At 47.6% G+C, this 22620-nt stretch overlaps 2 protein-coding genes across 2 annotated transcripts in view; both read right to left on the bottom strand.

The window, feature by feature from the left end:
• Positions 1 to 1750: 1750 nt before the first annotated feature.
• LOC146194367 (uncharacterized) lies at positions 1751 to 9923 on the bottom strand. The gene is made up of 2 exons (XM_084597379.1): positions 9809 to 9923; positions 1751 to 6105 (listed from the first exon to the last, which is right to left on the bottom strand). The coding sequence occupies exon 2, from the start codon at positions 5731 to 5733 to the stop codon at positions 2863 to 2865; it is 2871 nt and encodes a 956-aa protein (XP_084453505.1). The 5' UTR covers positions 5734 to 6105; positions 9809 to 9923; the 3' UTR covers positions 1751 to 2862.
• Positions 9924 to 19461: 9538 nt separating this feature from the next.
• LOC146194366 (glutathione S-transferase 1-like) overlaps positions 19462 to 22620 on the bottom strand; it is a 66543-nt gene continuing 63384 nt past the window's right edge. The window contains exon 6 of the mRNA XM_084597380.1: positions 19462 to 19740. Coding sequence (XP_084453506.1) covers positions 19606 to 19740 — 135 coding nt within the window. The 3' untranslated portion in view covers positions 19462 to 19605. The remainder of the gene's footprint in view (positions 19741 to 22620) is intronic.

The raw sequence follows: 22620 nt of genomic DNA, 5'->3' as shown, positions 1-22620 counted from the left end.
CAGCTGAAGACTCGTCCAGACCGGCCTTCCTCATGATGCACTCTGCATATAGGTTAAAGAGGCAGGGCGACAGTATGCAGCTTTGCCTCACTCCTTTCTCAATCGGAAACCAATCACTAAGACCATGCCCAGTTCTGACTCTGGCCTCTTGCCCTTCATACAGGTTCCTGAGGAGACAGATGAGGCGAATTGGAACTCCCATCTCTTGGAGAGCTTGCCACAATCCGCTGTGATCTACGCAGTCAAACGCTTTCGCATAATCAATAAAGCAGAAGTAGATGGGTTTCTGGAACTCTCTTGCTTTTTCCATGATCCAGCGATGGTTGGCAATTTGGTCTCTAGTTCTTCTGCCCTTGCAAAACCCAGCTTGCACGTCCGGAAGCTCCCGATCCACATACTGCTGCAGCCTACCATGGAGGATTTTCAACATCACCTTGCTACATGCGTAATAAGCGCGATCGTGCGGTACTTGGAACAATCTTTGGCACTGGTTTTCTTTGGAATGGGGATGTAAAGTGACTTCCTGTATTCCTGTGGCCACTGCAGGGTTGTCCAAATTTGCTGACATAATGTATACAGAACGTTAACAGCATCGTCATGGTTGAGGTTTTGAAGCAATTTAGCTGGAATGCCATCAATTCTGCTAGCTTTGTTCTTAGCAAGGCTGGCTAAGGCCCATTCTACTTCACTCTTCAGGATGCCCGGCTCGAGATCAGTAATCACAACCGTCTTATGTTGGGTTTGCACATCCGGGTCCGTCTTGTACAGTTCTGCAGTGTATTCCTGCCACCTCTTTATCTCTGAGGCTTCAGTGAGGTCCTTGCCTCCTTTGTCCTTTATCACGCCCAGCTTAGCACAGAAGCTTCCTTTGATATATTTGATTGTCTTATACAGAGCTCTTGTGTTCCTTAATTGGCTGTTTTCCTCAACTGCTTGGCACTGTATGTTCAGGAAGGCATTCTTATCTCTCCTTGCTATTTTCTGAAATTCCGCATTGAGAACTGTATCTTTCTCTTTTCCCCATAACATTTACCATCCTCCTTTCCTCAGCTATTTGCAAAGCCTCTTCAGATAACCAGTTTGCTTTCTTGCATTTCTTTTGCTTTGGAACTACCTTAGCAGCACCGTTTTGTATTATATCACTAACATCAGTCCACATCTCTTCAGGCTCTCTGTCTTCAGATCTAATTCTTGAAATCGATTCCTCACTTCCACAGCATATTCTAATGGAATTTGATCCAGATCCTGCCTGAAAGGCCTTCTAGTTTTCTGCATTTTCCTCAATCGAAGCTTAATTTTGGCTACAAGAAGCTGATGATCGGTGCCACAATCGGCCCCAGGCCTTGTTTTTACTGCTTGTATAGCGCTTCTCCATCTCTTCCGGCAAAGAATATAATCGATCTGATTCCTGTACAGACCGTCCGGTGAAGTCCATGTGTACAGGCGCCTCTTGTGCTGTTGAAAATGAGTATTCGCTATGGTCAGGTTGTTTTCTTGACAAAACTCTACTAGCCTCTGCCCAGCTTCATTTGGCTCGCCAAGCCCGAACTTGCCTATAATTCCGGATATTTCTTCACTCCCGACCTTAGCATTCCAGTCTCCTATGAGAAAAACGACCTCTGATGATGGGGTGCGGTCTAAGAGGCATTGTAGGTCCGCATAAAATCTCTCAACGTCAGCTTCTTCAGCAGTAGTGGTTGGTGCATAGACTTGGATAACTGTTATGTTGAAAGGGTGACCTTGAATCCGAAGTGAAATCATTCGGTCGTAGTAAAGTTTTTGGTTCGGATGTTGATGGGTGACTGGATGGTGGAGCAATGCCAGTAAGTTGGTGGAGCAACTTGGTGTACAACCGGAGAACTTTATACAAAAGAATAAGAGGTACAAGAGTAAATTCACAAAGGAAAACTAGCAGTGGTCGGCCGCGCCGACCGCTAAGCAGAGCGACAAGGGACTCCGCGTCCCCGCAGTCGAGCTGGCGCCTCTTGCCCCAGCTCCAAAGCAACCACTAGCTACTCCCGGCGCTCGCCAGCACGAGCGTCCTAACGCAAGGAGTAGCTCCAGCAAAAGACACTCGGGGCCCGTCCCGCGCTCCGGAGGTGAGCCGAGAGCGCGCCCCTTTCCACACGTAAAAATATAAAAACACAGTAACTGTAGCTCTTCCCCGCGTATGTGGGCCACCCGTCGCAGCCTATCCGACCGTTTCGCTTACTGACAGTCGTGTACTAGCAAGCTACACGTTATGCAGCGGGACGAAAGCCAGACCCCTCTCGCGGGATTTATGGCCCCCGGCCGTTCTCACTCGGGCGACGGGACCACGGGGAGCCGCGTTAATGAGGTCCGGCTCGAGGGAAGCGGAGGGTCTCTCCCGTCTCCCGTAACAAAGGGACACGTGTGGCGGGGTCCGAACGAGGAGCCTGCGCTCTTGATTCTTGAACTAATGGTCTCCTTCTAGGAAGTGTTTGAAAACAAACCAGACGCGCAGTTCGCACCACGGCACCCCGCCGAGACATTCCTTCCCAGTCAAGGATGCTCAAAAATAAAAACGGCAACGCGCCGGACCTTACACCTTCCCCCCAAGACTCGGGTAATCTATTGAAAGATAAGCCGAGACAAAACAACAAGAAAAAGGTTCGGCAAGTGGCGGTTGAGTCCTGCAGCTCACGCCAGCTATGGAAGCCGGTGAGCATGGCTGCGCGACCCTTCATCACATACAACCACAAACACATGATGCGAAAAAAAAAATACACACACACAGATGGTCCACAGGATTACTGAGTTTGGCTTTGGCGTGCACACTTCGAATCCAATGATTACAGTTTGTTGCTCGCGCACCATTCCCTGGCCCACTGTCCCCAGCGGTCACTGCGGGATGTCAGCCGGTGGCCTGTTCCAACAAGCGTTGGGGGTTTCAGACAAGGCATCTGCGAGTAAGCTTCGCGCTTTGGGGCATACTACTCGCAAGGAATGAGAGAGGATGCTATCGGTGACAACGGTTACGGTGGCAGCAAACACCCACGTCTCAAATTTCTTTACCGCCCATATTACGGCGTAAACCTCCCTTTTGATTGCAGCCCATCGCATTAGAACTGACGTGTGTCTGGCGAAGGCTATGGGCGCCTCCGTGTCGTCGTCAGAAAGCTGCGCCAAACAGGCACCGGCAGCCACTGCCGACGCTTCCGCTAAAAGCAGATACGGCTTTCGCGGGTCCGGAGTAGTCAACAAAACAGCCTCGCATAGGGCCCTCTTTACGGCGCTGAAGCCTTTGTCCGCATCATCTGGCCACGGTATCTTATTCGGTGAGCCTTTCCCCGTTAGGCGTGTCAGTGGCAGAGCGATATCTGCAAAATTGAGAACATACCCCTGCGGAGTATATTCGACTTCACCAAAGTCGCTGTCATCCTGAAATATGACTCTCACTGAGTCTACCCTGCCGATGTAGGGACATAACTTATTTGCATGCACTAGCATGCGGCGACCGTCACTCATTTGTACATAGTACGATTGCTCGCGGTATCTCTTTTTCACTACCGCCGGCTCGAGCCACTTCGGGTACAATTTCCTTGGTCTCTTGTCATCAAAGACGAGAACCGCCTCACCTTCACGAAAGGTTTTCACCATCGCGTGCCTGTTGTAGTGAAACGCGTGAGCCTCTTGCTGTTTGCTGCTCCTTAGCTCCGCGATGTCGGCCGTGATCTCGAGCTGCGGTTTAAGGTTTTTCAAGTAGTCATAGGGGGCCTCCGCTAGCCCCCCAGGTTCCCCAATATCTCCTGTCCAGGTCTGTTTACGTGGGGGAGGCGCTATCGGTACCCTGTCGGTTTGCCGGCCGTCGGACCGAACTTTACAACTGTGGCAGCTGTCGCAGTGTTTGCGGATGTCCGCCTCCATGCCCGGCCAATAGAAACTTAACTTTAGGCGAGCTTTAGTTTTCCGAAAGCCAATGTGTCCGTCCCAATAGGAATCAACTGCCAGGCTCAGTGCGGCCTCGCGTCGTGATTTTGGCAGTACTAACTGCTGCACCCCCTGACCTAACACCTGGTCTCTATGATACAAGACTCCCTCTACAATTGACATGCCAGCCTTCTCTTGCCTAGCATTCTGCCAGGCCTGACGCAGAGTCTCATCCTCGTGCTGCTCCTCCCGAAACCTCTGCACCCCGCTACGCTCAGTAATCACGTTGTCATCTTGTGATTTCTCCACCGCATTAATGACAACTGTCGCATCCTGCAGCATTTCATTCTCTGACAACAAGACGGGCTCCGCGCTAGCATCTAGCCCAGATTCATCTGGTATTTCATCCGGTGTCGGCACCGTTACCACTGCCTGCACGCGACTCTCGCTGCCAATTTCGCCCGAGTCCTGCAGCTGTTCCCAGGCATCTGCGGAGATTAGGCAATCCGTATGCGTGAGCTTGTCGGTGAGCGCGCACTTCACCGATGTCGAATATTCCCCGGCTTCGATTAACGAATTACCACGATACAAACTCAACGGGACGATGGCCAGCTTCGCCTCTACCCTCTCTCCGAAAGCAGAAATGAGATCGATTGTCCTCTGTGCGGTTACAAACTCCTCAGGCACCATGCTCTCACGCAAGACAGTGATGTCAGCGCTAGTGTCTACCATGGCGCTGATAACAGCTTCCCGACAGCTGAGTTTAATGTCCCTGAGCGCAGGACGCGTGGTTTGCTCATCGTGGGTCGACACGCGTGCCGTTAACTTATCCTCGCGTGGCGGATCATCTCGCTTGTCGGCTGGGTTCTCGCCACCGTATGGACAATTCGCAACAAAATGTCTCCAGCTCCCGCATCGGAAACAGCCACTCGATCGCGATGGCCTTTTCCTTTCTCCTCCTGCCCTGCCTCCAGTTCTCTCTGCTCGCTCCGACCCTGAATTCTGCAAAGGTGCGGAATCGGCTCTGGCCCTTGGACGCGTGTCAGGGGCTTTAAAGCTGTCGTCTTTCCTCTGAGCGCTGCCCTTTCCAGCGGCTTCCTCATATGTTTGTAGCAGCGCGGCTATCTCGTCCGCCTTCAGCCACTTCTCTCCTTCGCGTAGCTTAACATATTTGTTGGCTTCCTCTGACAGCCCCGCCTTGAGCTGATCGGCTACCAATAGCCTTACAAGCTCATCGAATGATGACACGCATCGAGACATTAAATAAAAATTTAGATAACTCTGGAGGCGGGTGACAAATGCCTTCCAGGTTTCTTCGCGGCGCTTGGTGGCCCCAGAAAACCGCCTTTTGTACTCTGCGGCTGAAAGTTTTAGCTCCTCTAGGACCACCGCCTTCAGCTTGTCGTAGTCCCGGTGCTGCTCGGCGGTGAACCGAGTTGACAAGTAGGTCACTCGCTCGGCCAGCATCGGGAACACGAGCTGCGCCCAGTGTTCCTTCGGAACGCTGAAAGCCTCGAGCGAGCATTCCACCGACTCAAACCAGACCGGCACTTCACCATCCGCTGGTAATTTGGGGAACGCGCCGGCGAGTAGCTTAGCGTACTGCCTCAGACGATCGTTCTCCGAAGGCGCCGCACTTTGCCCGTTAGCCAGCATGAGTTGCATCTGGAGCTCTAAAGCCCTTATCTTCTTTTCATACAACTCTAACTCCTTTTCAATGTTTCGGCCACACTGAGGTCTCGGCGCCTCAGTGCTGCCCTTGTCGCCACCGTCTCCCCCGTCACCGTCACTATCCATTGTCAGTGCCTTGTTGGGGTTAAGATGCCTAAATCTGGTCAGCATTAACTACACCAGCCACATCAAACAGTGAACGCCAAGAAAACAAAGGGACCAGGGAACTCACTCCGTGCTGCCCGCCGGGTCCTCTTTTCGGACTGGAATGGCGTCGATCGTCAAAGTGGCGCCGCTTGAAGTCGTCCGCTGTTGTTGCTACTCGAGGGCTCCGCTCGCGTCCGTCGACAGACGCGTCCACTTGCGCTTGCAAGCTTCTGTGTCGCTCGTATCGCTGCTCATTGACGTCCTCGTCTTCGGCGCCTTGACGCCCGATGCTTGACGCACCCTCTTGTACCTGCTCGTTGTCTTCGGCGTATCGACGCCCGATGCTTCACGCACCTTGTCTCTCGATTGAGCTGCAGCACACCAATCCTGTCGCGACTGCGCCAGTAAAGTTTTTGGTTCAGATGTTGAGGGGTGACTGGATGGTGGAGCAAGCCAGTAAGTTGGTGGAGCAACTTGGTGTACAACCGGAGAACTTTATACAAAAGAATAAGAGGTACAAGAGTAAATTCACAAAGGAAAACTAGCAGTGGTCGGCCGCGCCGACCGCTAAGCAGAGCGACAAGGGACTCCGCGTCCCCGCAGTCGAGCTGGCGCCTCTTGCCCCAGCTCCAAAGCAACCACTAGCTACTCCCGGCGCTCGCCTGCACGAGCGTCCTAACGCAAGGAGTAGCTCCAGCAAAAGACACTCGGGGCCCGTCCCGCGCTCCGGAGGTGAGCCGAGAGCGCGCCCCTTTCCACACGTAAAAATATAAAAACACAGTAACTGTAGCTCTTCCCCGCGTATGTGGGCCACCCGTCGCAGCCTATCTGACCGTTTCGATTACTGACAGTCGTGTACTAGCAAGCTACACGTTATGCAGCGGGACGAAAGCCAGACCCCTCTCGCGGGATTTATGGCCCCCGGCCGTTCTCACTCGGGCGACGGGACCACGGGGAGCCGCGTTAATGAGGTCCGGCTCGAGGGAAGCGGAGGGTCTCTCCCGTCTCCCGTAACAAAGGGACACGTGTGGCGGGGTCCGAACGAGGAGCCTGCGCTCTTGATTCTTGAACTAATGGTCTCCTTCTAGGAAGTGTTTGAAAACAGACCAGACGCGCAGTTCGCACCACGGCACCCCGCCGAGACATTCCTTCCCAGTCAAGGATGCTCAAAAATACAAACGGCAACGCGCCGGACCTTACAGTCGTTTTTGGGGTTGTACCCTAGCACTGCTTTGCCCATTCTTCTGTTTACTATGAGAGCGACCCCATTCCTTCTCTTGGATTCGTGCCCACAATAAAAGACATGATGGTCGCCGGAGTTAAATTCTCCCATTCCGGTCCTCTTGAGCTCGCTGATACCCAAGATGTCAGTGTTCAATCTGTCCATTTCTCGCTTGACGACATCCAGTTTACCTTGCGTCATAGATCTTACATTCCATGTTGCTATGTGATATATCTCCTTGCAACATCGGACTTTCCGGTCGCTTCCCGACACATCCACAACTGAGCGTCCTTTTGGCTTTAGCCCAGCCGCTTCATTCGTCCTGGAGCTACTAGGAATCGCCCTTTGTTCACCCCAGTAACATGTGGGACTCCTTCCAACCTGGGAGGCTCATCTTCCGGCGCCATATCATTAATGGTATTGTGACTGGCCATAGGGTTTTCTTGGCAGGAAATACTGGAGTGGGTTGCCATTACCTTCTCCAGTGAATCCCATTTTGTCAGAACTCTCTGCCGTGACCTGTCTATCTGGGGTGGCCCTACACAGCAGAGCTCACGACTTCATCGAGTTTCGCAAACCCCTCCGCCACTACAAGGCAGTGATTCATGAAGGGGCAGGACATGTAGTGCAAAGATAATATAAATGATGATCGTGAAGGGTAACAAACTGGATTCCAAGGGAAGGAAAGCGTAGCAGAGTGCGGCAGAAAATAAGGTGGGCAGATGAGGTTAAGAAGTTCGCAGGGGTCGAGTGCATGCAGCTCGCACAGGACCGGGTTAATTGGAGGAATATGGGAGAAGCCTTTGCCCAGCAGTCGGTATAATCAGGCTAAGGATGATTATGATGTAGAAGACCACCAGCACGTCATCTTTCAGAGCCACCTTTTTCAAGCTGTGCGAGATCTGGTGGAAATAATTACGAGGGACTTTTGCGACTTGAATGGCGAAAGCCTGAGAAGCGTCATCTTGTATAGCGTTCCTTCCATCTGCAATACCACACTTTAACGCGCACCAAGGAACGCCACGCGACAGCCGCCGCAAAAGCGGGACACACTTTGTCCACGACAGTATGAGCCATTAACGGCTTTCGCCTTAAAATTGCCCCGCCAGGGTGGTGCAGTGGTAAGACGCCCGACTACATTGCTGGTGTACCCGGGTTCGAACCCGACCTCGGCGGCTGCGTTTCGATGGAGGCGAAACGAAGAGGCGTCCGTGTGCTGTGCGATGTCAGCGCACGTTAAAGATCCCCAGGTGGTCGAAATTACTCCTCCACTACGGCTCCTCTTTCTCTCTTTCCACTTTCACTCCCACCTTCCGCCCTTCTCTTACGGCGTGGTTGCGGTGTCCAGAAGAAAACGAGTGAGACAGTTACCGCGCCTTTCCCTTCCTATAAATCAATCAATTGCCTTAAAATTAGAGGGTCTCTGAAGTCATACTCTTCTTATCCTATTTTTTTTTTTGTCTCCCATCGGTAGCCTCTTGTCGGCACCCCTCTTGTCGGCACTCGTCTCAGTGCTACATATAATTATAATTGGTTTACAGGAAAGGAAAGGCGCGGTATTTCTCCCACTTTCCCCGGCAAATATGAATTTGGACAGTACACCATCGCTCCTGTCGGGTGGCGTTCCTTGGCGCACGTTCAAGTGTGGCATTGCTGATGGCAGGGACGCACCCCCCTTCGGCCAATTAGCACGCCGCATAAGCGGGACAGATTTTGTCCACGGCAACGTGAGCCATTACAGGCTTTCGCCTTAATATCGGGAGGCAACAGGTCTCTTGTGTTGTGCTTCTTCCCTGCGGTGGTGCTCGGGTACACCAATGGCTTCAATGGAAAGGGCCCCTAGCACAGATGTAATTTGGACAGCCTTTTAGCTGCAAACCCACGCTGTGTTACATTTCGTTATTACAGGACTTGTCGAGATCAGCTCACAGGCAGTTTTTTGCAATACGCCTTTTTACGAGCTTGGAATGAGCTGACTGGTGGCGGCAAATAGCTTTCTTGAATGAGGCTAATACCCCCAGCACACTTGGGTTGCGCGGAGGAATTGCAGGGATCCTAAGCTAAGCGTAAATAACTTTTTAGAAATTTTTCGGTTTTATCATTCTTCGACCATTATTAACTTTGAAGGAAAGAACTTCATCAAAAGCGTGGCGTTTGTATTGCTTCTTGCATAGCCCTTTCTTGAGCGACATATTTTTATCATACTGTGGTAATCGAACTGCAGCGCGTCTTGACACTACCTACTCGGATTATTATGCTATTTTCTTGAAAGAGGTTATGCAAGAGGGACTATAACTGCAGTGCATCGGGTTATAGAAACCTTCTCCGAGTGCGCCTTTGGGCTTAGCTTCACCCATGATGTACCAGCGCTAGGATCCTTGCAATTCCTGGATATCTACATTGTTGTCCGCGAATCCCAAGCGTGCTGGCGGTATCAGCTTTGGTCGAAAAGAAGCTTCTTTAAGCCAACCGTCAGCTCATTCCAAGCTCGTAAAAAAGGGTATTACAAAAAACTGCCTATGGGCTGCTCTAGACAAAACATTCAATCACGAAACGTCACACAGCGTGGGGTTGCAGGTAAAAAGGCTGTCCCAATTACTTGTTCTAGGCGTCCTTGCCAGTAAAGTTAGGGGTGTACCCGAGCACCGCTGCAGAGAAGAAGCACAACGCAAGAGACCTGTTGCCACCCGATATTTCCACCACATCTCTCATTGCTTGAAAAAAGTGGCTCTGAAAGCGACGTGCCGGTGGTCTTCACCACACTCCAAAAACTGGCCGGCCTATGCAGTAAGGTGCAAAGAAGGCACAAGGAAGAATGCAGTATTAAGCCCGCAGACAGATTTGTAGCGTGCAAAAGCGGGGTCGTATACAAAATACCTTTGTCCTATGGCAACAGCTGCGCTGGACAAACTTGGCGTTGCATAAACGTCAGACTTCAGGACCACCACGCAGGAGTAGGCGACCATTGCCGCCACTGCTGTAGTTGCACACCTCGGTTCCGCGAGACAACAGTCCTGAAAAGAAGTGTACGAGGCCTACTGTACTAAGAATGAATCCGGCTGGTGTGCCAGCAAAACCTCGATCAACTTGTCTGATAAGGAGTTTGCATATCTGGATAGCATGATTTCCCCGTAAACACCTGCGCATCCGTTTTAAGTGATGATGTTTGTTATGTCACAGTGTGATTGCGATGAATGTATAAAATGTGACGCACCATTGTAACCAACTAGTTTAAGTTCCGCGCTTTGTTGGTTTCTTTCTCGTCTCTTGTCTTTTTGCGCAGTTTCAAGATGCATTCTAATACTGGTCACCAACTAACCCGTCTCTTTATTTCTTTCTTATGTGGGAGCTTGGAGACATCTTTATAGATTTCCTCTATTGTCGAGGAGGCTGCCGGGAGCGAGCACATTTTCGGCGCACAGATTGTCCCTGCTGCCTGGGTACAGTTGGAACTCATTAGCTCGTCTGCCGCTATTCTAACTCCAGCCATGCGTTGACGAAGCTCGTGTCGCTGCTTCCGTCAGCATCGTTGAAGTCCCACAGGTGGCAGATCGCGGGTGCCTTTAGTGTAACCTGCGCTAAGGACGTAACGCTACACAGGTAATGCCCGCCTGTTCAGCAAGGGAGAGTCGCTAGACTTGTTTTGGAGCTAGTATCTGATTTCGCATAAAGCAATGACAAAGGCTTCTTTTGAAGCTAGTATTTGTAGGTCTGCATAAGGACAGTGATAAAATCCCCATAAGTACTATTCACCGCTTGCTTCGAGGAAGTATTCAGGGACTTCGAATGGGAGCAGTTAGGGATAAGAGCTTTTGTAGGGGCCTGCAATTTAGAAAACGGAAACCTGCCTCAGTAACCTGCCTCGGTAACCTGCTATTCGCTGATGGTATTGCCTTGTTAAGTAAAGTAACGCAGCGGATGGATTCGGAGAATGATTAATGACCTAGAAAGGAAAAGTATTAAAATCGGTCTAAAAATTAATACGCAGAAGACTAAGATAATGTTCCACAGCCCAGGAGAGGAACACCAGTTTACAATAGGAGGCGAAACACTAGAAGTGGTAGGCGAATATGTGTAGAACACAGGTAGCAACCGCACACTCGGACCATGAAAGAGCAATAACCAGGAGGATAATATTACGATGCAGCGTAATTTGGGCTGTACTCACAGATTATTACTAGCAGCTTACCAGTATAGCTCAAGAGAAAAGTATACAAACGTTGCATCTCACCTGTACTCACCTATGGGGCTGAAACGTGGAGGCAAACCAAGAGAGTTCTACTTAAGTTGAGGACAACGTAGAGGGCTATGGAACACAAAATAGTAGGTGTAACGTAAAGAGATAGGAAGCGTGCAAAGTGTGTCAGAGAAATAACTCTAGTTAATGGCATCCTAGTGGAAATCAAGAATAAGAAATGGTCATGGGCAGGGCATGTAGCTCGAAGAGAGGATGGCCGATTTTCATGAGAGTAACAAAAGAAGGAAAGCCTAGAAGGGAGAGGCAGAAAGTTAGGTGAGTGAATGAGGTTAGTTTGGTTGGTTTGGCTTGTAGGGTTTAGCGTCTTAAAGCGTATCAGTCCGGGAGTTCCGTTCATTTGGGGTTTCTTAACGTGCGCTGACATCGGTCAGCACACGGGTGCCTTCCCCTTCGACTCTATCGAAAAGCGGCCGCTGAGTCCGGGATTCGATCCCGCATCCTTGAAACAGTATTCGAGCTCCGCAACCACTGTGCCATCCTGACGGGGCGATTGAGGTTAAGTTCGCAGCGGTCAAGTGGATGCAGTTAGCCTAGGACCGGATTAGTTGGAGTAATATGGGAGAGGCCTTCGCCCTGCAATGGGTATAGTCGGGCTGATGATGATAATGATGATGATTTGTTGTCGCATCAGCTGACAAAGTATGGGGTATTTCCTCGGTCACGACGTCAGAAAGCGCCGCTAGTGCCCTGACAGGTGCTCGCTCTCAGCGTCACCGGAAGACATCATTGTAACAGCACGCGGCAGCGCGGTCAGATTCCTTTCCCCCAGAAATGGCTCCGGCATGAGAGGGCCCCGCAAAGCCGGCGACGCGGTCAGTGGTCGTGTCGTATTCTACTATTATCTTGCTACTTGGAATACACATCGATATCGTAAGCTGTGTCGCTACTGAGAAGGAATTGGATTCAGCAATTCTTCAACTGCACCCACAAAGACTTAGGAATAACGTCCAGTTTTGTTGGATGTATGAGGAGGATAATGACAATTTGTAAACTCAAATGCATGCTCATCTTAGAAGCCTAAACCCAGCCATTTTTTGTGCCATTGAACGTTCTTTCATTTCTCCAAGACGAAAATTCCTATTTTCTGTCCTCATTTCGACGATGGATATTGTTATTTAAAAATCCACTTTGCTCCTAACTGGCTATACATTTTTGTGATTCTGGGCCTGGGTAATTATTACACCTGTAGGCATTTTGCATTGTTTAGCGTAATTCATATGCCTACATTAATAATAAAAATGACTCCAAAATTAATTTGTCACTGTTCCTCCCCAGCGCTTTTATTTCGCAATCTCAATTCTAAATTCTTATAGACTGCCTTACCAAGTGAAGGCTGCTACTGATGGTTCATACTCTAGGATCTCCTTGTGCGGTGTTCACTTTGTGCACTTTAGACGTGCACCATTAAAAATTAAAATGAAATAAAATTTATATTCGCAGCAACTTTTACTTTAAAAGCAAGCCTTCAAATCTCCTTTGGAATAAAGCTATTCCTAGAGCAGGAGTATTCTTGTCCAGTGTGTCTGTCACGTCCCTGTGTTGCTTTTTGTTGTGCTTCAGGCTTTGCCACAAAGGAGGAGTACCCTTGTTTCCTATTTTGTATATCCGAAAATTCTACCTCAGAAAAAATTTTTACAAATGCCGCCAAGCCTTTTGGGTGTTCTACTGAAGAGCGGTAACAATGGACCGAAGTGGCGTTCCTCTAAGACAACTGGCCCTCACGGCCCTCGGAAGGTAGCCCACCAGTATGGTTTCGAGGAACAAAGGTCGTCGGTGCGAATATTTCGCACTTTCCAGGTCTCAACTAGACTAATAATTTTGTGGTCAGTATTGTATCGTATCTTTTGTTACCACTGTGAACCCCCGTCTGGACCAAATGGGTGGACCCCAATTTTAACAGCAATGGTGGCTCTAAGTGGTCCAGTCTTGGAGCTCGTTCGGGTGGCAATACATTGAACAACAGCGTAGGGTAAATGCTAGCCCCGGGCGGGTGCGAAGATTGAACCTGTGTGGAAGTCAGACCTTACTCATCATGCAGCTCAACTGGTGGTTTTACTTGGTGATCGCGTGGTGTGATGGCGTCATACATATGGTGTTACGCAGCCATGGTGGCCATTGGGTGATGACGTCATATACATGGTGGTGAGCCACCTTGACATACATGTGGCGGTGATGACGTCACTGCGTTCTGATGATCTGGGGGTCACTTGTGAACGATTTCATTCTTATGACCGCGCGCCACCTTTACCACTATGGTGGACACACCTTGCTCACTACTTTAGCTTACATGAGCGTGTCACATGGTTGCAATGACAACGCTAGACTGCAGTGCTACGGCAGTTGATCCCATACTAGGCCGCCATCTTGAATCTAGGACGGACATGAAATGTACAAACGTAAGTAGTAAAAGCTCACGCTCTTAAAATTAGATTAAGGCTCACAGGTGCGAAAACGTTACGAGTTCACCGCAAATAGTTCTTGGTACAGCGCAACGGACATGGATGATTGAAGGAGAGTCAAGCAAAACAGACGCTGGCTTACGACTGACAGGTCGTGGCGCAGAAGCCCATATTTTTCTAGGCCTAGGCGTCAAGGAGGTTATCGTCAACAACGTTTCACCTGCTGGCAGATATAAATCTTATTTCTTTGTCGGATAAAAAAACCGATGGTACGCCGACGCATAAGTCTGTGATTCTTTTTACAGATAGCCGTTCTTCCTTGTCGAGGATTAAAGCAACTGCAAACCTTAGGCAGCTTCTCGAAAGCGGAAAAGACCCCTTTTACTTCGGCGCGGCCCATGATCTTTTTACAGTTACGTGAGCGCGTGTGGCAATACGGAATAACGGTAACGTGTTGTTTATTTGCTTTTCCTTGATTGATTGTTGGCTGCTTAAGCTCACCATTTTGATCGAAGCTATAAATTGCGTTTCTGAATTTTTGCGCAACTGCAGTAAGAAGACACGAAGATGGCCAAGTTTCATTACGAGCTCGTTCCAAGTTTCATTGCTTTTACAACAAGTTTACTTTTACTTTAATTAATTTACGTTTTATGTTTCCCATTTCTTATTTTGTTCCCGTTTAACGCTTTTGTACTTTTGCTTGTTTCTACTTACAAGTTTACTTTCGTACCTTTTTCTTCCTTCCTTCAGTTCCCTCAACGCAATCTAGCGTCCTTAAGCTAGACAAGAATACAAGTTCACATGAAGTCGGGGTAGAGTATTTTTCACTTTCAGCCGCCACAGCGTAAAGACGTGTGATCACGGGCTCCGTAGGAGCGGCTTCAGCGGCCATGTTAGGTCGCGGTAGTGGGCAAGTAAACAGGAGAGAACTTACCAAGTTCGTTTTGCAAGCAGTTTTAACAGGACATTTTGTTTTGAATACGGTATAGAGAAAGAAGTGCCGACATCAGGCCATCTCTGACTACGTCTGTCAAACAGGCAAACTTAAACAGGAATCTATGAAAATTCAATGAAATTCAACTCTTAGCGGGCAAGGAATTCCTAAATTTTGCAGATAAAATTCAGAAGCTGCTTGAGGAACGACAAAACATTGTTGCGGTTTAGTCGGAACATTTCAAAGTGTGAATAAAAAGAAGGGCCATTGAAAAGAGTCATTCGAACCGACCCAGACAAAAGCATGAAGAAAATGCGACTCGAGAACAATTTAAATTTTAATAAGCATGGAGAACTACGACCCTGGGAAGTATTCGAAGGAACAAAGATATGTGAAAAACGTCCTCGAAAGCAGTCGTTGTTCCCACAAGGACACAAAAACTGTGGGCAGGGAAACGCCACCGAAGCGAGCTTTGACAGATGAAAAGGATGTTACCTGCCGAAAAGAAATCAGGTGTGTAAAGAACGGCAGTGAAATTAGAAATGATGCTCATGCTATCCAGCAGTTATTTAAATATCACTTCAATGCGCCGTAATCAAGGGATGGACGAGGCTTCCCTGGCTAAATGTTTGTCTCTTCTGCCTAGACTTTATGACGTAGTAGATGAGCCTTTTTGGGTGCCCACAACTTCAGCAGAAAGGGAGCCTGCAATAGAGAACATACTTACGCAAAACTCCCGGCCCTGATGGTCTGGAAGCTGAATTTTAGAAGGCTTAAAACAGTGGCTAAGCTACTGCTACAATGTTGGCTGAAACAAGACCAGCGGTAGCTGCACTAGCGAGCCTGCAGGATAGCAGCGACACATGGAGCCCTGGACATAGGGCTCTACTCAAGAAGAAAAGCACAATAAATATTTTGCTCCTCCTCCTCTCATCACATAGAGTGAATTTTAAAATCAGGTAACCCACAAAGTGACTGCTGGTGGGGACCTATTGCCCGATTAGCCTTACCAAGGCGGACTATAAAGTATTCGTGAAAGTTTTAGCGAACACATTCCAGAGCTTAATAAAGAAATTGGTTGGGCCGCACAAAAGTTTCGGAATCAAAGTACGTAGGTAGAAACGTAAACGTCGCACGAACTGTGCCCTCGGGGATCACTGCTATGAGGCAACTACACCTGGAAAACGCCTTAGTAGGCGTTTCCCAAGATGTGATTTTCTGTATATGATGTTCTGTGATTTTTTGCACATTAATTGGAGCGGAAGGATCACCAAAGGCGTGAAAATAGCATATCTGTACCACGCGTATTATTATAAATGATTACCTCACAGACAGGTTAGTAGTGCGCTTGCTGGTAAAACGGAGGGGCCTGCTATCGCCTCTTCTGTTTGCGGCCTATTTAGTCTCTGTTCGTGCTTAGCCATCACAAAAACAACCGTACTACATGCTTTCTATTGCAGTCCACTCACGTCAAAATACTTGCTTATGTAGACGACATCGCAGTGTTGTGCCCTGAGAGATGCAGCATTACTGGCGTAATGCTGGAATAAATTATGTAAGTCCAAGAACATCGTCGGAGTGGAACCACATACCACCAGATATTGTACCTGCAAATGACGCTGATTACGTTAAGACAAAATTGTCATTATATTATGGTTTACCACAGCCTAATTTTGTTCACTTCGTTTTGAATATTGCGTATTTATCTCTGTTCCTTTTTTCATACGTATTTGTTTTAGTTATAGCCCTCTGTCGTCGTACCAGTCGCTTTTTCAGTGTTTCTACAAAAGGTTCAATATGTTTGTGTTTACTTGCTATTTGTTGGGCTATTTTTGTGAATTTATTCGTTTTGGCTTAAGTATTCTTCTCAACTACTGTATTGTTTCGCTTTTTTGGAACGTATTTTCTTGCAGCTAGGCTTTTTTTTTTTTTGTCATCAGGCTTATCAATTTTTGTAGGTACATATTTGTATGCGTCACCTCTTTTTTTGCCGGCTTCATTGTATATGTACTACGTACCACTGACGTCAATAATGCCCTGTGTGTCATGAGGGTATCTGAAATAACTAAATGATCTCTACATTTGGCAAAATTTGGAATCAATTTGCTCATAAACTCGGTCAAGAACTCGTTTCAACATGGCGACATGGAAACGATGCCTGAACATTTCTCCCGGCTGCGATGGTGTTATTGAGATGCGAGTTAGCACGGTAATAAGGATGGTTCGAGAACCAGGAAGAAAGCAGATGTATGCAAGGAAGGAAGTTATTCATCTTTTCGCGTACCGCCGTTCGAAATGTTTTCTTCGCACCTAAATTACGTGAATTAAATGAATGTGCTGCGTGCACCAGTATTCAAGAGGTGCAAAGATGGTTTGGTTTGGTTTGTGGGGTTTAACGTCCCAAAGCAACTCAGGCTATGAGAGACGTCGTAGTGGAGGACTCCGGAAATTTCGACCACCTGGGGTTCTTTAACGTGCACTGACAACGCACAGCACACGGGCGCCTTGCTTTTCGCCTCCATCGAAAAGCTGCCACCGAGGCCGGGATTCGATCCCGCGTCCTTGGGAACAGTAGTCGAGCGCCGTAACCACTGCGCCACCCCGGCGGGGTAAGAGGTGCAAAGAGTGTTTTTATCTGGGCACCAGACTGGGAGAGAACCGCCGTATTAATTCTTTATTTCCAGTGAAAAAAAAGGATTTGGCCGTGTGTATTTATTTTTGAGTGAATGTCTTTCTGGATTTTGCCTCCTCCTCGATCAAAGGGATAGTTCTCTCATCACTATCATCCCAGTGTCGTAGCAGAGACTTCTCTCAGAACGTCTGGTCTCATCATCAGCGAATTGCTTGGTGCTGTCAGCCGTTACATGCAAGAGGTTGTACTCTCATTTAGGCCACTCCATGTCCAATTTTTCTTCGCGTGCTTGCTTAAAATTTCAAAACGCTATATAGGGATATTACTATGGACGCCTTGTTACCGGCTCCAAAATATACCGTTCCCCTTATCGTGGAGGTACAGGGCAAGAGTAAACAAATGCCTGTTAACCCATCTACGAATTTTTTTCTTCAAATTACATTCGAATACACTTCATATTAGGTCGTGACTGCATGAAAAAGGTATTTTTGTCCCATGAATAACTGCCCAATATACAAAAAACCTGAAACAATATCAACATGTCCCGGAACTGTTTAGGATCCACTTTTCCACTGAGATGTGCTCCAACGAACAGTCAAAAACACCTTTCCCCGGATCCCTACGGCATAAGGCTCTTGGCAATCGAAAATGAAGAAGGAGTACGACACGATTTAAACATGCTTCTGGGTCTCCGCAGTCTATGGAGGAAACGACTTGGGTCAAGTTCGTTCGGTCAAGAAAACGCGAGCTTAAGACACGCCTGTTGAATTGCCTGAATTGATTTCTGTTCTTCATGATTTATTTGTTTTGAGAAACTTTTATTCCTAAATACGTCAGCAGTAGTTGGCTTTTGTATTGGTTTTTTTACCATTTGATTTTGATGTAAGATACGGCAATAAAGAAAAGATTCCGGGTGGTTGCCTCTCTGGAACAAGGAGGTTCGAATCTTGAATGTTTAATAATGATGATATAGAGCAGAATGTGGACGCGCTTTATCCACGCTGAATGACGCCACATGTGAGGCAAAATCAATATAAACGAAATATAATGCAGCACGTTTTATTTTATAAACCATACATTTAGATTACAACTGTTGCTGAAAAGATGCCCCCCCCCCCCCCCCCCTCACCGTTGGATTAGGATTGTGGAATAACTGTGCGTCACAAGCTGCCTCACCTATACAGCGGAAGTTACGGGATCTCCTGCCTCACATACAAAGCGTAACTTAGGAGATCTCCCCACTCATTCGAGCAGGCTTCGACATGACGTTCGAGGCAGCAACCGCGCGTCCTTGACGCGGCCACAGCGCCGCCAGCCAAGAGTATAAAAACGCATACTGCAGCACTCACGCGACAGTGCCCTCTGGGAACATTCAGTCTTCCGGGCCTCTCTCGCGGCCGCTCTGGGAGGCGTCTTGTTTTTGATCGAGCGCGCGATCGTTCCCCTCATCTGTACGGCCGCCGCTACCGATCAACTCTGCGACGTCTACGCCTCGTCTAACAAGAAAGCCGTGAGAATTCCTTTTTGCCACAGACTGTTGGTTAACTGAATATTGTTTCCACCTCTGTTTAAACATTGATCTAGCTCAGTATACTACGCTGTGTTTTCTGTGTAACCCCTACTTATTATATCTAGAATACCTTCTTTCTTATCTTTATAGTCTTCTTTTATCACAGTGCTTTGTTCATTGTCGGGTTTTCCTCTATATTTGGACTACTATGTATAAATCATCAATTGCTTGTGAAAGAAAGTGACCTTCTTTAACTTATTCCTCAACCACACGCCGACACGCACTTCTCGGGTTTACCGGCCTAACCTTTAAGTTTTTTCAAACCTCATAGAGTGACGACGAGTAACAGTAAAGGGGATCCCGCACTCCTGTTGACTATAAAGGCGGGGGTTTGTGACACCGTGGCACTCTTGTTTCTTGTGCTGCACATCCAAAACAATCTCTTTCAGAAATAAATATTTTTTGATAAGAGACGGTCCCTGGCTTGTTCTTGCTCACGCACTTCACTGGCGTGTGAGTAGCAGTACTCCTAAATATTCTTTTGTAGATCTCACCACAAATCAAAAGGGCTGCACTTTAGCCCCCCCCCCCCCCTAAACATTCTTGTGCTCATGGGAAATGAGGGGAAATTGTGCGCCGCACTTTTGCAGTCAGCGACATATTGAAGTGTTAGACTAAAATGATCCTCCATCACGTGTGCGCGACCACTCTTTGAGTTCTTTAACAAGCACCACTTCAATGCTACTGCTCGATATCTGTTTTCGGATATATGATATACTGAGAAAGGTTTCTAGACATTGGGCAGTGCAGTCAACTAAGTTCTTCAATAAAGGCTACATTTTCGTTGCACAACAGTGCATTTTCTAGGTTGCGCTACAAATGCTACTCAGCTACCTCTACAACGCCAACTCAAACGCTCTTGTGCATTTGAGGTCGCGTCGTCACTGCATTCTGAGGCAAGCACGGAACTGTGCTATGCCTTGGGTGTTGATCTCGTTGACGGTCGACAGCTTCAGCTGGATCCACTCGTACCATGTTTTCACGTTCGGAAAGGGTGAGAGGTCGTAGTTCACGGCCTGCACAAGACAATATCACCATGAAACAAAAGCAAACCCAGGTCGACATTTCCGGTGCGGCTACTTTAGCGAGAATGCAGTCGCTGAACACTTGCGCCTCAGTTTTTCTTTTCTAAATTTCTGTTGCTGCTAAAACATTTACGTTCTAAGGGTCATCAAATGCGCGCACAGAGCCCAAACAACTTCAAAAACGGCCCTATGATCTCACAAATTCACGGATGGTGCTGAAAGTAATATTCCGGACTGTCATAGCTTGAGGTGTGAGGAGGACTTTTATCAAGCCTGCTCAATGCAGAATTGCCATTTAGCTTAATTTAGTGATGAGGTTTAGTACGATTAAAGTCTTCAATACTCATATGTGAGTGAAGAGGTGCCCTTCTCGCCGATGCATAGGTCATACAGTGCTTCTCTTTTGCAGTTAAACAGATGCTTTTCATCTACAGAACCTTGTTCTCGCCGTCTATTCTGTAATGTTCATCCTGACAGACTTGAAGAAACAGAGCTGAGGGACTGCCTTCGCGCATGAGACGATCACGAATAATTATTTTAACGGAAAAAAACAGGTCTACCGAAGTTCGCCAACTCAAATGGCATTGCCGCGTTTACACTCTACCTTTGGCCGGCCCAGTGTGGGTGAAAGGAGAGGAGGTGGCGCAGCATCCACTAACGTCATACGCAGCCCTCGAAGTTTCAAGGCAAGTGATCTGGACCCTCATAAATCTGAAAATAGACTGATTTTCGTATCTCGGTTTTGTTTCGCCTAAAATAATTAGGCGATCATGCACGAGACAATCAGTGAAATATTACGGTACTAAGCATGTTTCTGAATGAAATGCAGGCACTCTAAACTGCAACTGCTGCATTTTCCGGCCACAGTTTATAGGCTACAAAGTGACGCCGGACACCGCGAAGTAAACTCATTTCCTATAACGCCCTTGTGGTGAGGGGCTTCGAGGTGTTTAGCCACATTCGACTATAACCGAATGAGGTAAGGCTGATTGCTCGAACTAAATAGCATGACGACCCTGAGAGAGTAAAATTTACTCCTCCAATCTCAAATGCTCTGCGCAAAGCTGCGACTTCACCTTCTCTTCTAGCACCCATCGTCGTGTTCACTGAGTACAGGGAATATCGCGTATGTTTCGGAAGGCATGGAAGTAGCAACGCTGGGTGCACTATGCTCAGGAGAGAAAGCTGCCGAGCTAGTTGGTTTCATTCAACAGGTTATTAAAAGCACACTCAGCAGAAAACTCAAATGTAGAGACATATCACTTATACAGCGGTTGGACAACTTTCTGATAACATATATAAGCCTTTAACATAAGCCCAGCTTTATTATCGCCACTCTCGCCAAGAATTATTGTCTTCTCAAACATTTCCCTGCACGTGCTGTCACAAGAAGCAAACTGCAGCACGATATTCACGTTATAGACGTTATCTTCTACATTTTTTTGCGTGATCCCATATAACCAGCCATTATTGCATCAGCCAGTTTCAGTTCAGTTCAGTTTTATTTCTTAAAGGACTCCTTTTCAAGCGTTGTTACATAAGGGTTGGGAATACAACTGAACATGTGAAAAAAAACAGTAATGATTAACACTGAAGATGATCTGTTACACGCGCCTGAAAAACAGAAGGCCAAGCGATGACGACGATGTCATATGGGAGGCCGTTCTAGTCTGAAGCTGTTCGAGAAAAGAGCGAAGCAGAAAAAGTAGCAGTGTGCGATGGTGGGCGTGCAACTTGCACTGGGTGACTGCGGTGAGATATGTGTGCTGCGGTTGTGATGTACGGTGCTTGATTCAGAGAAGATTTAAAAAACTTGTTAAAAAGAGCGAGGCTAGCAATGCGGCGACGAAATGAGAGGAGAGGCAATCCGGATTGCGCTCTCAAAGTTGAAGCATTGGTGTCGTAAGAGTACGAGGAGTGAATGAACCGGGCAGGACAGTTTTGAACAGATTCCAATGCAGTGATTATAGATATGCTTGATGTGGGTTCCTGATGGCAGATGCATATTCTAATTTCGGTCTTACCAGTGATTTGCATGCGAGCAGCTTTATCTGAGGTGGGGTAAGACGGAGGTGATGCGTGAGAAAAGCTAGTGTTTTATTTGATGCTGCAATGATGTTACTAATATATGCGTGCTATGACAGACTAGGAGAGACGGTGATTCCCGGGTATTTGTACGATTCTGTTAGCTCAATCGATGTATGAGAAACCCAGTAATAAAAGCTATAAGAGGTACGACGACCAGACAAAGACATCATTTTGCATTTAGTAGGATTAAGGACATCAACCAATTATTACACAGTTTATTACACTATTCAAATCTGGCTGAAGGGTGTGTTATCATCACGATTGTTAATGGTACGGTAAATGACAGAATCATCCGCGAACATTCTAATATTGCAGGAAACATGCATGGCAAGTCTTTAATATATATTAAGAATAGAAGGGGACCAAGGACAGATCATTGCGGGACGCCGGATGTTACTGGAACAGACTTAGACAGGTGGCCGTTAACATAGACTGACTGTGAAACATTAGTTAGAAATTCTTCAATCCTTTTCAAAATATTAGGGTGTAGGTAGAGCTGCGAAAAGTTTAGTAATAGTCGCCGGTTAGGACCAATGACGTCAAGGCATTGCAAAATGTAGACAAATGACGTCGGGCTGCATGTTACGGTCGAGATTAGCATGTAAGCCATGAAGGAAGAGTGCTAGTTGGGTTTCGCATGCGAGGTCCTTGCGAAATCCATGTTGTGAAGGATGGAAAAATTCATTGAATTAAGGAAATTGACGATTTGTGAGTATATGACGTGTTCCATTATTTTACATGGTACGCTAGTTAAGGGAATGGGGCGGTAATTCAAAAGTGAGT

This window comes from Amblyomma maculatum, chromosome 3 (assembly GCF_055883805.1).
Source record: "Amblyomma maculatum isolate TAMU_Amacu chromosome 3, ASM5588380v1, whole genome shotgun sequence".
Lineage (NCBI taxonomy): Eukaryota > Metazoa > Arthropoda > Arachnida > Ixodida > Ixodidae > Amblyomma > Amblyomma maculatum.
This window is presented reverse-complemented; position numbering and strand designations above follow the sequence as displayed.